Source organism: Grammomys surdaster, unplaced genomic scaffold (genome assembly GCF_004785775.1).
Source record: "Grammomys surdaster isolate TR1022 unplaced genomic scaffold, NIH_TR_1.0 309, whole genome shotgun sequence".
NCBI classification, from domain to species: domain Eukaryota; kingdom Metazoa; phylum Chordata; class Mammalia; order Rodentia; family Muridae; genus Grammomys; species Grammomys surdaster.
In genome coordinates this window covers 1321809-1338850 of record NW_021604728.1, presented here as the reverse complement: position 1 = coordinate 1338850, position 17042 = coordinate 1321809, and the positions used below count along the sequence as shown (strand labels likewise).

General features: G+C 44.1%; 1 protein-coding gene across 1 annotated transcript in view; it reads right to left on the bottom strand.

Moving 5' to 3' along the window:
* Positions 1-8863: 8863 nt before the first annotated feature.
* Ep400 (E1A binding protein p400) overlaps positions 8864-17042 on the bottom strand; it is a 107646-nt gene continuing 99467 nt past the window's right edge. The window contains exons 48-53 of the mRNA XM_028777403.1: positions 15304-15525; positions 13151-13346; positions 12663-12787; positions 12104-12250; positions 11102-11179; positions 8864-10602 (exon numbers count right to left, since the gene is read on the bottom strand). Coding sequence (XP_028633236.1) covers positions 10330-10602; positions 11102-11179; positions 12104-12250; positions 12663-12787; positions 13151-13346; positions 15304-15525 — 1041 coding nt within the window. The 3' untranslated portion in view covers positions 8864-10329. The remainder of the gene's footprint in view (positions 10603-11101; positions 11180-12103; positions 12251-12662; positions 12788-13150; positions 13347-15303; positions 15526-17042) is intronic.

Here is a 17042-nt window from a genome sequence, read left to right as displayed (position 1 = left end):
CAGCTTATGCACTGTGTCTTGTGCATGCCGTCACAGTCACTCTGAGTTCCTACGTCCTGCTGCCCTATTGTGTCTTGAAAGCACTTTCCCTTGAAGTTATGTACCGCCTCTGGCTCTTAAATTTTTCTGTATCCTCTTCCTCAAAGCTTCCTGAGCCTTGGAGGGAGAGGTATAAAATGTTGCAGTTAGGGTGCAGCACTCCACACACACTTCTACTCTGAACTTGTTGAGCAGCTTTTCTGACAAGAGTGGAGAGGTACACTTACCTGTGGGTACGGCAATGTCATTAATAGTCATTTTAATCCTATGCTCATTTAAAAAAAATAGTAGTATTTGTTTCTCAAGTCTGTGACCTATCCAGCCACAGGTTCTTGGCCCCGTTAACAGCACCTACTATTTCATGGAGTAGGCCTTAAATCGAATCAGAAAGTGGTTGAAAAACTAGAGAAGGCTCAGCAGTTAAGAGCGTTTACTTGAATAGGGTTTGGTTTGGTTCCTAGAACCCACATGGCTTACAGCTGTCTGCAACTCCAGTTCCAGAGGCTCCAGTGTCCTCCAAGGGCACCAGTCACACACACTGTACATGGACATATTGAAGAAAAAAATGATCATTTTCAAGAAAACGGTTGGTGCCTGACTTGGTGGCCCACACCTTTAATCTCAGGACTGGGAGGCAGAGGCAGGTAGATCTCTGAGTTCAAGGCTATCTTGGTCTACAGAACAAGTTCCAGGACAGCCAGGTACATAGAGAAACCTCACCTTTTTTTTTTTTTTTTTTTTTAAAGCAGTTGCTTCCTCCTGTAAGACCATGCCACTAAAGCACCGGGGTCCTGTCTTGTCAGGCTAGTCATTGTTGCAGCTCACAGGACTGACAGCTGGATAAGGGTTTCCCTCCAGCTAGCCAGTAGGGATGAAGCATCCAGGTTGAGTACCAACCTGATTTTTCCATGTTGGATGATGTAAGTATGTTCAACAATAAGGTCTTACTGTTCTGGAGGGTAACCAAGAGCACTGGCAACAGAATGCATGCTTGGGGGTTTATGGCACCCAATGGCCAACAGTTCAAATAGGTAACCCATTCCTTGGGTTATTTGCTAGCATGCATTACATAGTTGGGATATTATGCCCCCAACACCCCAATGTAGGGGTAACTCCATTTAAACTTGTATGTATATGTATATAATAGAACAGGTCTACAGAAGGGTTTTCAAAAGGCCTTTCGGCCCAGAAGAGGACATCAGATCCCATTAGAGATGGTTGTGAGCCACCATGTGGTTGCTGGGAATTGAACTCATGACCTCTGGAAGAGCAGTTAGTGCCTCTAACTGCCGAGCCATCTCTCCAGCCCCAGTTACATCTATTTACTTGAAAAAAAAATTCAAACAGCTGAAAATTCCATTATGTAAATGTAGCACATTTTCATCCTTTCATCAGTTGATGGGCTTGCAGGCTGTCTTCATTTCCTGGTTATTGTGAATAGAGCAATTAATATGGAAGAGCAAGCGCCCTGTAGAAGTAGCTGTAAGAGTCTTGGGTATATGCCCAAGAATGATGCAGCTGGATCATGTGATGGATTTATCCCCAACTTTTTGAGGAACCGCCACACTGATTTATCAGTTTGTACTTAAGCCAGTGAAAGATTGATATACCCTTTCTCTATAGTCATGCCAGGTTCTGGTGTCTATTTTTTAAAAAAACAAAACAAAAAGAACCCTTGTCCATTCTGAGTGGGTAAGGTGTTTGAAGTCTCAAAGTAGTTTTCCATTTCACTGATGGCTAAGGGTGTGCAACATTAAAAAAAAAAAAAAACGTTTCTCAGACATTCATTAAAAATTTTTTTTGGATGTTTTGTTTCTTCTCTCTTGGATATAGGGATCTCTCCTGGCAGTCTTAGAGTCTTCTGTGTAGACCCAGCTGCCCTGACCTCACAGAGATCCGCCTGCCTCTGCCCCCTACCCCTTAGTGCTGGGATTAAAGGCCAGAGTCATCATGTCCAGCCCTTACTTATGTGTATGGGTGTTCTGTCACTGGAGTTACAAATAACCTTGAGCCACCGTACTGGTGATGAGAATTGAACTGGGTCTTCTAGAAGAGCAGCCAGTGCTCATAACAGCTGAGCTGTCTCCGCAGCCCACTGTACCACTGTATTTCTTGAGAAGTTTGTTTAGTTCCTTGCCCTATTTTAAGATTGGCTTATTTGCTTGTTTGTTTTTGAGGTTTAGATTGTTTTGTTTTTTAAGACTTTTAATACCTATGTGTGAGGTATGTGAGTGCAGTTTCTTTCTTATGGCTGTGTGTTAACTGCTGAGCTGAGCCAGCTCCCTGGCCCATGTTTTAAGTTTTTGTTTTGTTTTGTTTTTTAAATAGTTCGTTGTGTATTCTAGACACTACTTCTCTACCAGATGTGTAGCTGGTAAAAACCTTTTCTCCTTCTGTAGGTTTTCTCTTCATGTGAATGATACCGTCCCTTTGTTGTGCAGAAACTTTAGTTTTACAAGGTCCTATTTATCAGTTGTTGGTCTTACTGCCTGCACTACTGGGGTTCTGTCCAGAAAGTCTTTTTCTGTGCTTTTAATTTTATTCCCCTGCACCTCTATCAGATTCAGGGTATCATGCTTTACACTGAGGTTCTTTGATCCATTTGGAGTTGAGGTTTGGGTAGGGTGAGAGATAAGATTTCAGTTTACTCCACATACTGCTGTTGTTTGACCTGCATGATTTATTAAAGGTGATGTCTTTCCTCTGGTATGTATCTTTGTCCCCTTTATCAAAACTCAGAAGATGGTGGTGGTGGGTGGACTTATCTGGGTCCTCAGTTCTATTGCATTGGTCTTTTTATACCAGTGCCATGCTGTTTTTACTACTGTAGCTCAATAGTATAACTTGAAAATTGGGATGGTGACACTTCTAGAAGCTCTTTTACTTCTCAGGAATGTTTGGCCGTCCTGGGCCTTTTGTTTCCATATGAAGTTTGAGATTGCTTTTCAATTTCTGTAGAGAACTATATTGGAGTTTTTTTGGGTTTTTTTATAATTTATTTTTTCTCAAATCGTAATTAATTCACACAGGGGTTATAAACACATAAAGGCAGGATGTGGGGAAGGGAATGACACTGGAGTGTGGGTGATCAGGGGGAATACAGATATCATCAGAACCGGGTATCGGCTGGGTGAAGGTTCAGGGGACAAGTCACTATGACTCTGCCTATGACTCGCTTGTCCTTATCTAAGTTGGTATTGTCTGCCCAGGCTAACTATTTACAAGGTCTATGACTACTCAGGCTTGTAAATTTCCACAAAAGCTGCCTGTTTACATTAGCTTATAGCCATCTGTTTCAATGTTTTTCCACTGAGACCCAAGACTTGGTGTTAGTATACATGTATGACAGGTCTATTGCTGATTTTAGGCCTGTGGCTGATTTTAGGCCTTCAGTGGGTAAGCAGGGCTGCCCCTGACATCTCCTCCCTTCTCTAAGTATAGAAGGGCTATGGCAATTCTAAACTTGCGAAGGCGGGGGATAGAGGTTTGACCTCCAGTATTTGAAGGGGACCTTGTAATGGCTCCAGTCCCCCTGTCATTGTCCAGTGAGGCATGAGGGCCATACCCATCCCGATGTCTTTTTCCTGGAGAGGGGATACTTTTGACATCAACCCCTATGCAGTCAGGCTTGTCCCTCAGGGAACCCAGATAGATATTTTTATCTTTTATTTATATTCCCTTGCAGGGCTTAGCCTCGCAGCCTACGCAAGAATTCAGATCGCCTGACAAAGGGGGTTCTGGGTGGCCCCTCTCTGCTTGTTCTAGGGGCAGAAGTCCCCCCTTTTAGGTTGGGTGGAGATGGGTTTTGGAGACACCCTGTATAAAGTAACAACCTCATCTTGAGTCTCGTGGTCCTCCATAGCTAACTTATGATAATGTATCTGAGTAGGTTTTGCTACCAAATTATTTATCTGTTGTATCATAGAGTTAGTCCGCCTATTTGAGAGCCAGGGACCAGCAGAAAAAAGCAAAAAGAACCCAAATAATGGTCCTAAGATGGGAGGAAATAGGGTTGACAACTTTGGAGAGGCTGAAAACCAATTCTTGTACCAGCCTTCATCTGTCTCTTTCTCTCTCTGATTTTTCTTAGGGCCTTCACTACCTGTTTCATGCTCTCTTTAACCCTCCTTGTCTTGTCTATGTAAAGGCAACCTTCTTCTTTAAGAGCTGTACACAGTCAAGAGCTGTACACAGCCTTTTCTATTGTAATAGAGTAAATCAAGTCCAATAAGGATCTTTGCATTTTAGGTCTCTTCAGACAGTGAAACGAGGGATTTCTTCAGATTAGTGATAATCAATCTCTAGCTGTTTGATATTCTTGTCAATGGCCCTTCAAAGGTCTGAGTAGTGTAAGTTCGGAGGCCAGCATCTGGATTAGAACTTCTAACAGCAGACATCACAGGTGATTCATTTTTACCTGGGATGCTACCTGAGTTAAAGCTCCTGGGAGTCCCTCTTTCTCTCAGTTTTCTGGGGTTGGGTGCTGAGCTGCCGCCTGTGACCTGCTCTATGCTCGGGTCCAGACCGGAACCTATATTGGAGTTTTGATGATGATTGCTTGCATTCAATTTGTGAAGTGCTTTTGGTAGCATGCTTATATTCACAATCTATTTTTTTGTTTTGTTTTTTGAGACAGGGTTTCTCTGTATATCCCTGGCTGTCCTGGAATTCACTCTGTAGACCAGGCTGGCCTCAAATTCAGAAATCCACCTGTCTCTGCCTCCTAAGTGCTGGGATTAAAGGCTTGCACCACCACTGCCTGGCCTCAAAATTATTTATTTTATATATATGAGTACACTATAGCTGTCTTCAGACACACCAGAAGAGGGCATCAGATCTCATTACAGATGGTTGTGAGCCATCATGTGGTTGCTGGGAATTAAACTCAGACCCTCTAGAAGAACAGTCAGCGCTCTTAACCACTGAGCATCTCTGCAGTCCTCAGATTCACAATCTTAATCCTACCAATCCATGAGCGTGTGAGGCTTGCTCATCTTTTGGTTTCTTCAGTGTCTGGAAGTTTTTAATATACAAGTCTTTCACTTCCTTAGATTTATTCTAAGCTTTTTATTTATTAATTTATTACTATTATTTTCATGATAGGGTTTCCTTGGTGTAGCTCTGGCTATCCTGGAGCTTGCTCTGTAGATCAGGCTGGCCTCAAATTCAGAGATCCCCCTGCCTCTACCTCCTGAGTGTTGGGATTAAAGGTGTGTGCCACCACCACCACCCAGCAAGCTTTTATTTTTAGGACTATTATGGATGGGATTGTTTCTCTGATTTATTTCTCAGTTATGTCTGGCATTTGTATATAGGAAGGTTACTGATTTTTGTGTGCTAATATTGTATCCTGCTACTTTGCAGAATGTATCAGATAATGGAGTTACTGGTATGTGTGTACGTGTAGTATGCATTTTATGTATAAAATCATAAATTTATATATAATTTATGTATAAAATCATAATTCTTGGACTCCATTTCCTATTTTCCTTTTGTCTCCTTCACTTGTCTCACCACTCTAGCTAAAGATTCCAAGTACTGTACGGAACATGAGAAGGGAGAGCAGACATTCTTGTTTTATTTGATTTTAGTGGAAATGCTTTGAGGTTTTCTCCATTTAGCTTATTGCCTATAGGATTCTTTTATCACAGAGATGTTGGATTCTGTCACCGGCCCTTTCTGAATCCAACGGGATGATCATGTTTCTGTCCCTGAGTCTGATTATGTGTTATGTGTGGTGTATTGTTTATTGACTAACACATGCTGAATAATCCCTGCATCTCTGAGATTTAGCCAACCTGATCATGGTGTATCTTTGTAACTTTTTTTAATTTAGTTTTTAAATATTTGAGAATTTTTACATATATGTTCATCTAAGAGGTTGGCTTACAATTTTTTTCTTTCTTTTTTTTTTGGTGCATTTTTGGTTTTAGCATCAGGCTAAAACTGAATTCAAGAAATAATTTAGTGTTCCCTCCTTTCCTACTTTCCAGAATAACTCGAGGAGTACTGATATTAGTTCTTTGAATGTCTGATAGAGTTCTCCATTGTATACGTCTGACCTTTAACTTTTTTAGTTGGGAGATTACTGCTTTTATCTCATTGGTTGTTATGGGTCTCTTCCTTCATCTTAATTTTGGTAGGTCATATGTATATAGAAATTCATCAATTTTTAGATTCTTCAGCTTAGTGGAATATAAATTTTAAAATGTTCTCAGGACTCCCTCATTTTTTCTTAGTATTTGTTGCAGTGTTTTCCTTTTTAGCTCTGGTTTTAATTTGGGTCCTCTTGTCTCCTTTGGTTAGGGTTTGCCAATCTTGCTAATGATCTCAAAGAAACATCTCTCTATTTCATTGATTCTTTTTTTTGTTTCTATTTCATTCATTTTAGCTCTGATTTTGGTTATCTCTAATGTAGTCTTTTTGATTGTTTTTGAAAGTAGGCTTTTAGTGATAGAAGCCTCCCTCTTATTGTAACCTTTATTGTATCCTGTACACTTTGGTATATTGTGTGTTCATTTTTCTTCCTCCTCTTCCTCTTCCTCTTCCTCTTCCTCTTCCTCCTCCTCCTCCCTTTTTCTCCCTTAGGTTTGAGATGGGGTTTCTCTGGCCCTGGTTGTCCTAGAACTCACTCAATAGACCAGGTTGGGCTTGAGAGCCTGCCACCCTCACAAAAGTGTGACACCCCTACCTGGCATGTTTTCATTTTCATTCAATTCTAGGAATTTAATTGGTCTCTTGATTTCTCCCTTGATCCAATTTCTATCCAGTAGTGTGTTGTTTAACTTCCATGAATTTTTGTGCGTTTTGTTGTTTCTTTGTGGCCAAGTACAATACATGGTATTTTCAGTTTTTCTAAATTTGTTGAGACACAAATTAGACTTTGTGTACTAAGACTTTGTGTAGTAATGTATGGTTGGCTTTGGAGAAATTTTTTTTTTTTTTTTTTGCCTAGGACCTAGGCATCAGGAATGAGATCCCTGGTAGTGTTTTTGATGTGGTTATCTGGTCTTGTCTTTATGGAATGGGTGTTTGGATCTGGTTTCTGTTCTTGGATCCACTTTGTGTTGATCTGCAAATGGGGTGTCAGACGTGGTCCAGCTCAGCAAGGGTAAGTTCAACTCTTACTTACTCTGAGCCTAGGAGTAAACTTCCAGGCTTAGAAGATTGCTACTGTCAATCTTCAGAAGTTTGCAGGACCTCACCTGGTTCTGTAGGTGGTTCTTGGGTAGCAGGGGCTCCTGTCTCAGCAGAAGTGGGTGTACTCTGAGGGTAGTACAGGATGCCACACCATCCTCAAGTGAAGGTGAGTGGAGGGATGGCAAGATGGGGTCCTCATCTAGGATAAGGACACTGTACGATTGTACGATCCCAGTATCTTAGTGTATGTGGTAGTAAACTGGCTCTGGGGGTTCCTACCTGGTCAGACTACATACCATGCTGAACAGTGCGGTGGGTAGGATGACTTGAGAGGCAAGTAGACAGGCCAAATGAGTCTGGGGTCAGACTCTATACAGTGTCAGGGTAGCACAGTGGGTGGGGTACAGGCAGATGAGTGGAATGGGTCCCCTTTCCCAACCCCCTCCAACTCTCCTGGCTAGCCTGATCCCCTTTGCCTCTCTGCTGGGGATTAAGGGTATGTATACCACTTCATGCTTGAGAGCTAGCCATTTTGGATGGGCAGTGTCTCAACCCTGTCGGGCCTGAGTGTAGGCTTAAATTTTTCTCAGCCCTAATTTTAGTAATGGTTCTTAAAATTCTTTAACCTCCCTTCTAGTCCACCACCCACCAGAGGTAGTGGGAAAGAAAGGTTATTAGGATTCAGGGGGAAGTGGATCTGTTAAGAAATTGTTCTTTGGAACAAATCCAATCTGTGTTGTCCAATGATTCAGTTCACAGGAATCAAGAGCAGCAGCTCGATCCAGTCACAAACACTTCACAAATATACCAGCAGTCCAGTTCAGTAGTGTTGGGATAGCAAACAGACATCAGCAGTGGTGGCACGACCTAGCAGACACAGCCAGGCCTCGGCTGAATCAGCACAAGTCAGCTATGACCAGCAAGGAAGCCAGGAGAAGCTCTTTGCTGTGCCTCTCTCAAGGAAAAGATTAGTGAAAACTAAAGACCAAGAAGTGTTGCAAAGCTGGCTATGCAAGCTGTCCATTGGGTCCTATTTATACTCCAAACATCACGTGTCCTCCGTGGGTCTTGCCTCACCACGTGAGTCTGTCATGACAAGTGGAACTCAGCAACTCAGTGTAAGGCAAACCAATCCTTCCTGCATCCTTTCACGTGTCTGCCTTAGCAAAACATGTTTTCACTGGTGTCTCTGCTTCATGTGTGCCCCGGCATAATACCATCCAACACAAGTGACTTTCCAAAGAAATCAAAGTTTTCACTTCACCTGAGTCATTAAGGTTTGTCTAGGTCTGTACAGGATCAGGCATCTGGTGATGGCCGGACACACCAGAAGAGGTGGAGACCATGGGACCAGCTAGACTGAGAGCCACCTGGGGATCTGCCTGCATGAGTCTTGGGTGTGAGCTGAACCCCAAGGAAGAGGTGTAAGGGCTGATTTTGCTTGATAGCTCTAAGCAGAAATGAAGCATTGTTTTTCTGGTGTCATAATGGAAGGTGTCCAAGGAGAGGACTTTGTATGGTTGTACACTGGGGTTACCTGATCATCTAGGGTAGGAGGAGGAAGGACATTTCTACTCCCTGGTACAGTCCTGTTGCCAGGTAGCTAAAGTGGGTGACTTTGGAGCAATACAGACTGAAAGCCTTTGGTGCCAACATTGCTCTATTAAATACAGAACAAGAAGGGTGTAGAAAGGTTATTTATTAGCCTTTACTTAGTAGGACATCTTGTCCTTTTAAAACCCTATTCAAGTACAAATGCTTGTGTTTACAAAGTATTTACAATTTCAGTCCTGTTTCTTACATTTTTTAAAAAACACAACAGCTATCTGGTTGAAAAATAAACAAAAGCAACTGCCAAAAATGAAGACTCTGCTTCTCACGCTGCCTCGTGTCCCACCAAACACATGGCTTGGGCACACTGAAGAAGGCTGTCACAACAGTGGGAAGGATGGAGAAAGGTGTGTTGTTCACTAAGGAGCCCATGGACCTACAGGGAACAGGAACTGCTGCTGCTGCTGCTGGGAGCCAGATACCAGGTACCCAGGAACCTCCAAAGCTCTTTCCTCCAACACAGCACATACCAAGACAAAACGATGGGACCGCATACAGGAACCTCTTCTGTCTTTTCAACACCTGCTACTTTCTCCCTAAGTTTCACATTAAGAGCTCAAAAGTGAGTTCTGAGTGGCATCAGGATGGGATGTGTTGTCACATTCCTGCCCACACAGGACACAAACAGTAGGACGGACATGATGGCACACAACCACTTCTGTCATCCAGGCTGCAGTGCTGACAAGACAGCACAAGCCTCAGGCGACCCAGGCCATAAAACAGGCTTCAGCACTGATGTGGAACATGGACCTTCCACTCTGGCATAGTCAGCTTGTTATTTCCATGAATGCCACATGTCACCTTGCAGTAGTAAGAAGAGTAAACACATAGGACTCAGCTTCATTCTAACTAACCCTTTGCCCTTCAACTGCAATGACCATAACAGGCACAACAGTTCAGTCACAACATCTGAAATCGGTAAAGAGCTGCCAGGGGTGGGGTGGATGCTTTCCTAGGCTCTCCAGACTAAGCCTAGACCAGGAAAAAAGTAAGGGAAAGTACTGTTGGTTTCAACTCCACCAGGCTACCTCATCTGCCATATACATGTATATAGCACCTGAGATTCACACTAGCTTGTCACAAGAACACTGTAAAGGATCCACGAAGGTGCCTAGTAAAATGTGTCTAAACACATACTATACAGAGATGGTATCAGCCATCAAATCATTCAAATCAAAGCTAATGTTCACTGGGGCACGATGGGTGGGTGCCTGTAACATAAGCCATACTGAGAAGGGTAAGAGAGAGGACCAGGACCAGAGTGGAGGCTCTGGAAAGAGATGTGGATCTCTGATGGTCTGTCATCTCTCCTGCTGAAAGACTACAATGCATATGCTGAACAGTGGTATCCAACAATGGTAGGATATGTAGCCCTACTGAGCTGTGCACACTAAGAAAGACTGTGTGCACTGCCTAAACATGGACTGCCACGGTCACATACACACAGGACAAAGTCAAACAACTGTGTAGCCACCCTATAGGTAGCAAATCCCAGAGTCCACATGAGTTCTGCCAGTACAGCACCAACCAGTTTCTATCCTACTGACATGGAGGTTTGGTGGGTGTCTTCAACCTCACAGCAGGGACTCTCATTTGCAACTTTGGCTGCTGGCTTGGGCTGTCAGAGCTGGCTGGAAGCTGGGCTGGGCTTGGGCCACCAGGGGTCTGCAGTGATGCTGAGGCTGTAGTCACCACCTGCTGCTGGATGAGCTTCTGTTGCACTACCTGGGCTGTTGCAGTCACCGTTGGGATCATCTGTACCGGTTGCCCTGCTGCTGTTGCCTGTGTGAGCGTCACTGTCTGTGGAGAAGCCTAAGCCAAGATCAGAAAGCACATGTCACCCCAGAGAGCAGCCCTGGCAAGCCCATTGCCTACACCCCATAGTCTCAGAAAAACGGCAAAGGATTTGGGCCAGTATAACATTTGGTTTCTTCAAGTCAACGGACAGCTTAGTAAAAATGTCAGCATCACAAGTAAAAACGGCTCTGGGTCACAAAGGGGTGTTGCCACCTTGCCTCCACCTGGATCCCATGCTGCTGACACAGGACTGTACTCTCCAGAAGCTGTAATCCTACCTTGTGGAAAATGCCAAAGGTGCCTGCTGAGAGCAGGTTCAAGCACAAGCCAAGTCCTTAAGCTCAGTGGTCCTGCTCTGGAAATTCCCTAGTCATTTTCCCTGAAAGCTCATCTTTTTGTGTGCATTATAAAAACCAAAAGCAATTCTCTAATCACTAGCACCCTGCTTCTGAAGGATAAAAACTACAACTTTCCAATAAATTGTGACCCCACCACAAGTCTTTGCACAGCCTACCTGCTGAGAAGCTGATGCAACTTGCTGTATACTGGCCACAGGTGTTTGTTGCTGCACAACTTGAGGAAGTTTTGCAACCTTTGACAAAACAAGGTAAGCATACAATTCAAAGTAATGCATAAACATCTCTGTATTTCAAGCAAACATATAACAGGTAATATGGAGAAACAATCTCAAGTGTGCCCACCAGGATCCTAGGAGGGTGAAGACCAACTGAGTTACCCTCATAAAATATGAAGATTCTAGTTTCATATTTTAACTTTCTCTTTTTAGTAAATGTGACTTCAAGTTTGAACTGGAACATTAGCACCCCGAGTTCTTGGACAGGCAGCACTGGATCTTAGTCAGCAAGCTAAGTGGACCAGGAGACCTCACCAAGACAGGAACTGAGACTTTCAAGTCATTTGTTTAATCCATCATAATCAAGAGCTCACTTATAAAAAACATTTGTTGCAAAAGCCTCTTGCTGTTGTCAAAATTTACGTTTTAAAAGCTGAAGCTATAGCTCAGTAATGAAACTCTTCTCATGAGGCTGAAGGTTGAATTCTCAGAATCACAAAAGCTATAAAACTTTCCCATACAGACTGCAGTGGCACCTACAACCTCCAGCACTCTGGAAGCTGGGTAGGAGGATGGCCAGTTTGAGGTCAACAAGGGCTATATATACAGCATGTTCAAGGCCAGTCTGAGCAATATGAAACCATCTTCAAATTATGTGTTTTCAGATATTTCTGTAACTTCAAGTATGCACAAAGAGGATCCTAAAGCCTGTGGTGGCAAAGTTCATGCATCTGAAATCCAAAAATGTGTGCAAAGTGTGTGTAATTTGACAGCTAAAGCCAGAAGACAGAAATGTAAACACATGGAAAGTTCTCTGTGTGTGTGTGTGTGTGTATACACATATCTGACTGGGAAGTCTCAGTGTCTGTCCTGGTAAGATCTTGAAAACAACAAGTGTTTACAGTTCCATCTGCATGGAGTTGCACACAGTACCATGCTTACCTGGATCTGAGTCTGCACCTGCTGAGTCCCAGCCAGTTTCTGGGCTTGGGAGATGGGTGTGGTCAGAAACTGAGTTTTAAGGGCTGGCTGGGCAGCATAGGCGACCTTCTGCTGTGGGCCCTGAGTAGTGATCTGTTGGGTGGTCAGCTAAAGAAAAGAGACAGCAGAAGCTCAGCCAGGTGAAGACTAGGTTTCCTACTCAGAGCCTCAGCAACTGCCAAGGGCCTGCACCTCCCAGACAATATGGTCAGGACCATCCCAAGATCCTGGCAATGCCCTACCTTTCTGCCATTGGGTGATACCTATGGCAGTAAGTCACTACATACAAGAAGCAGTGTCTCCTCCCTGAACCCACAGTCCCAGTGGAAAAATGCATACCTGGTGCCTAGCTTGAGCCCACCTACCCTAACATCAGTTACATAAGCATTCATCTCAAAACAAAAGGAAAACGAGACACTAACCACATTAGCACCTCCACCCAACAAGGCTCAATTACACTGGACCCTCCTCCCTAGCACAAAGCTGCACTGAAGTGAAATTTCACGCAAGGAACCCAAACCTTCTGCTGGACGGCAGCCTGGCCTTGGGCAACTTGTGGCTGGATGGCCTTCTGCTGCTGGACAGCCTGCTGCTTGAGCTTCAGCAATTGTTGGACATGTACGGGCTGGGCCACAACAGTCTGCCCTACAACAACAAGAAGTCAGTTAGGCAGGTCCTGGCAAGGGCTCCCTGCTTATACAGGTTCTGTTCAGAAAAGATGGAAGTTCTAAAATTGTCCTAAGGCAAACTAAGCAGGCTCTAGATATACATTGTGTTTCTATTTCATAAATGATGAAATGTGGAAAATGTCAGAATGTTAATGGTTAAAAGCAAGGGCCAAAACTGGGGACTTGGAAACCAAGAGAATTTACACTCAGCCCTAGGACATGTGTAAAGCTAGTGTTAGGAGAGAGCAAGGCAGTGACCATCTCCACCAGAAAAACCTCCCTGTGTACCACACAGCCACCTGAGAAAGGCATGCAGCAAGAGGAGGCTGCAGGAAGGTACCTGCTGTTTTTTGTGGCTGTCCAATTGCCACGCTGATCCCTGCAACGTTCATAGGCAGGGTCGTTACCCCTGGCGAGGAGACCACAGCTGCTGGGACAGATACCACCGGAGGCTTTGCCAAGGCCACCTGAGCAGGCTGGGGCGTCTGAGTTTGCATCTGCCCTTGTGCCTGCAGCTGAGAAGTAGGGACTCGGGTCTAAACAGTGGAAATAACAGGAGAATCCAGAGAAATTCAGACATTGTATGTCTTTTCTTTCCTACTTTTTTAAAACATTTTTTTTTGACCAGAGGTCAAGAAAATTAACAAAGATGGACTAAGTGGAAAATCTAAAATCACAAGGCCAGCCCAGGGACCTCTGCTTGCCAGTAACAGATACATGGGGACAGAATCTGTACAAGACCTTTGGGTTGTCAGCCCTGCTGCCATGTTCTGATGTCCGTGAGATTTCAAAGACATCTCTTACCAGTCATGTGCCACTTACTCTCCATCAGAGGCTTCTGCTCCCTTCTCTCCAAGATTACTGCCACAACCACCCAAGGCTACCTGATCCTACAACTTTTCCACACTGCTACCAAACACTTCTCTCCTTAAATTACATTCTACAAAAGGACAATGGAAATGAGTCAGTTTTTGTATATAGAGAGATTATCCAAACAAACACATCAACAAAAAGAAGCTTAAGAAAATAAAAGCTACCCACAGTCTTAAAGTGCCCACACACAGGAAACTGAAAATGACATTTGGCTTTCTAGGCATCTTTTCCATCCATGCAAAAATGCTGAAGTAGAATGAGTCACTTGTATTTTGTAGCCTCTTCCCTTTACAGCAGCCACTTTTAAAGTCCTTGATGAAAGGTTAACCTTCATTGTCAATCTGACTGGATTTAGAACTGCCCAGGAGATGACCCTCTGGGAAAGACTGTAATGGAGGTTGCAGAGAGAGGGGAAGACAGGCCTTAGGGAAGATGTGGACTGGGAGCCCAGACTGAACCTGATGAGATGATGTCAACATTTGTCTCTGCTCTCCAACTGCAGAGGCGATGTTACCTGTCTCCTCTTTCTCAGACTGCTACAACTCTCACCAAGATATAACAACAAGGAGGAAAATAAAGGAACTAATCTAGTTGCTAACCCACCTTCTGAATAACTCTAGTTACAGCCCCACTATTTTTGTAGGAAATAAGAGCACTATTGTATTAATGAGCATGTGAGCGTGGCCTAATCACTACAGTCCTCTCTGCAACAGCTTATTAAGTTTCTGCCTACTAGCTGTTACCACTCCCTTGATTCGCAGTTTTGTAAACACAAGCACAACAGTCTTCTTTTTGAAATAAGTCATCCTCAGACTTCCTCTTTGGTGGAGGGGCCTCTCACAAAGACTTACAGGGTAGAGCCCAAGTACCTGGGACCGAGGCCCTATCTCAAGCTACACTTGCCAAGTCAGATCCAAGCAGGTAATTCCTTCATTTGTAAAAGGTAGCTCAATACAAAATACCCAGAGACTGGTGCAGAGCTCCCAGGGCACCACTGACTGGGCAAGCCCTCCAAGGAGCACCCACTATTGGCTGCTGCGACACAGAAAATTCCAAGCACACTGACCACAGCGTGTGCATCTCCCCAGACACCACTCTCTTGCTACATTCCTTAATTAGACCTTCAAAGGCTCCCTCTCCCTGGTGCCAAGTGATCACTAGTGAACTGGCCATGGAACCTGTGTGCCTGTAACATACACACACTGTGGTCCTGTACACTAGCCTTACTGGTATTGCCCTTTCCCTTCCCTGGCAAAGAACAGGACAGCTAGTGTGCTCTGCCTCCCTTCGCTGTTCACCTTCTGCTATTCCCAACCACTCCGTCCCTACAGGTCTGGTGACATTCGCTGGTTCTGTAAGAAGCTCTGGCACAACCTGCCACAAATCTAATTATCTCATCCCCTCTAAGGATCAAATGTTCAGCAGGTAAAGGTGCGTGCTGCAATCCTAGCACTTTGAGTTTAGTCTCTGTAACTCTCATAAAGGTGGAAGAAAACTGATTCTACAGAGTTTCCAACCTAGATACATGTCTCCCCACCAACCTAAATAACAAAAGCAAAAAAGCTTTGGGGAAATGCAGAGATGGTACTTTGGACAACACATATATGAACTAGAACTTACAAGTCGGGCCACCTGGAGGTTTGCCACTGTGGTGCCTGTGAGCAAAGCCCCAGGCCGTGGGGCTGTGACTGTGGTAAGCTGAGGACTCTGCTGTTGCTGTGGGGGCTGTGGAGTCTGTACTTGCACTTGCGCTGGTTGCTGTGGGGGACCAGGCTGGGCCTGTGGTGGTGGAGGCTGTGGTGGCAGCTGCATCTTCTGTTTCTGCATCTTGATGATGTGTTCCTGAAACCCAAATAAGACATGCCCTCCACATGAGCTAACCATAAGCCACCCTCCGCCTCTACTGAGGCATCAGGTACATTAGCTGATATGCAGAAAAACCATCTGCACTGCCAAGTGGGCATTGAATGAAAAGCAGTACTTCACTGAAGAAACCAGGAATAGCAACTCTGACAGATCACTAAGTTCAAAGCAAGCTTTCCAGGTTCTTACTTATCACAGCCAGTCAAAATAAACAGTTAATGACTTTGAAACTAAACTCCATCAATAGTAGTAACTTGGCAATAAATCTTATGCCTTTCAAAGAAGTGCAAATATCAAGATAACAAGATAATGAGCTGGGCATGGTGGCTCAAGATTGTAATTCTAGCACAATGGAAGAAAAAAGACCAACAACAGCTACACGATACCACCGGACTCAAAAACAAAGCTATTAAGAACATTATCAAAAAACATTAAAAAAAAAATCACCTTCCCACCTCCCAAATGTATGAGTTGTTCCTAACAGATCTCTCTGGATATATAAGACATGACAATTGATTTGAAACTGAATTAGGAGAATGTGGGTGAAGACTAAAGGAATGAGAATGAGCAGGACTCCTGGTTGCTCTGGGTGGGAAATGCTAACTGGAATAGTCTCAGTGACAGTTATGGCTATCATACAGTCTGCCTCTGCTGGTCTTAAAGACCTGAGAAGAATTACTATGGTTTACTGGAAGAAAAGGGCTAGACAGGGCTGTCTAATTCAGCAGCCACAGCCTTGGGGGGCTGTGGGGAGACCTGAAACATAACTGCTGAATGAGGAGCTGAATGTCATAGTTTGTGGCATTTCAAATGATTTAAGACATGTGTGTGTAGCCAGGCGGTATTGTCACAAGCCTTTAATCCCAGCACTTGAGAGGCAGAGACAGGCGGATTTCTGAGTTCGAGACCAGCCTGGTCTACAGAGTGAGTTCCAGGACAGCCAGGACTACACAGAGAAACCCTGTCTCAAACCCACCCCCACCCCCACCCCAAAAAAAAAGACGTGTGTGGTAGCCACACATATCTGGGTAGCTCCCAACCCTGGTACCTGATCACCACTTCTCAAAAGGAGCAAGGTTAAAGTAGTCATAAACACACTAAGAGGTCCCAGTAGAACCGAGGACACAGTCAAAAAAGAAACACAGGACAACTGATACATCTCTGGATCCTTCTCAAGTTTCACAGAGGTGGCTGCACCTCAGCTCTAGTGTGTCAAGCCTCTGACTAGCAGCTCAAAAGATCAGGCCTAGTAGTCAGTAGGAATCAATAGAAAAGTTCTTGTTCACACAGTATGTATTTTTCTGGTTTCTTTTGATGCTGCATACTCTTAATTCCACATTTGTGGCAAGGACATAGCATTGCCTTCTACAGGAAACACATTAGCACAAAAGACAGCAAGATAGCAGACAGGCAGAACTAGAAACATCAATGTTCAAACAAGCAACAAAGAGAGGTATACTATGACCTAGCTGCTCCTGAAGAGGAGCACTGAGGAG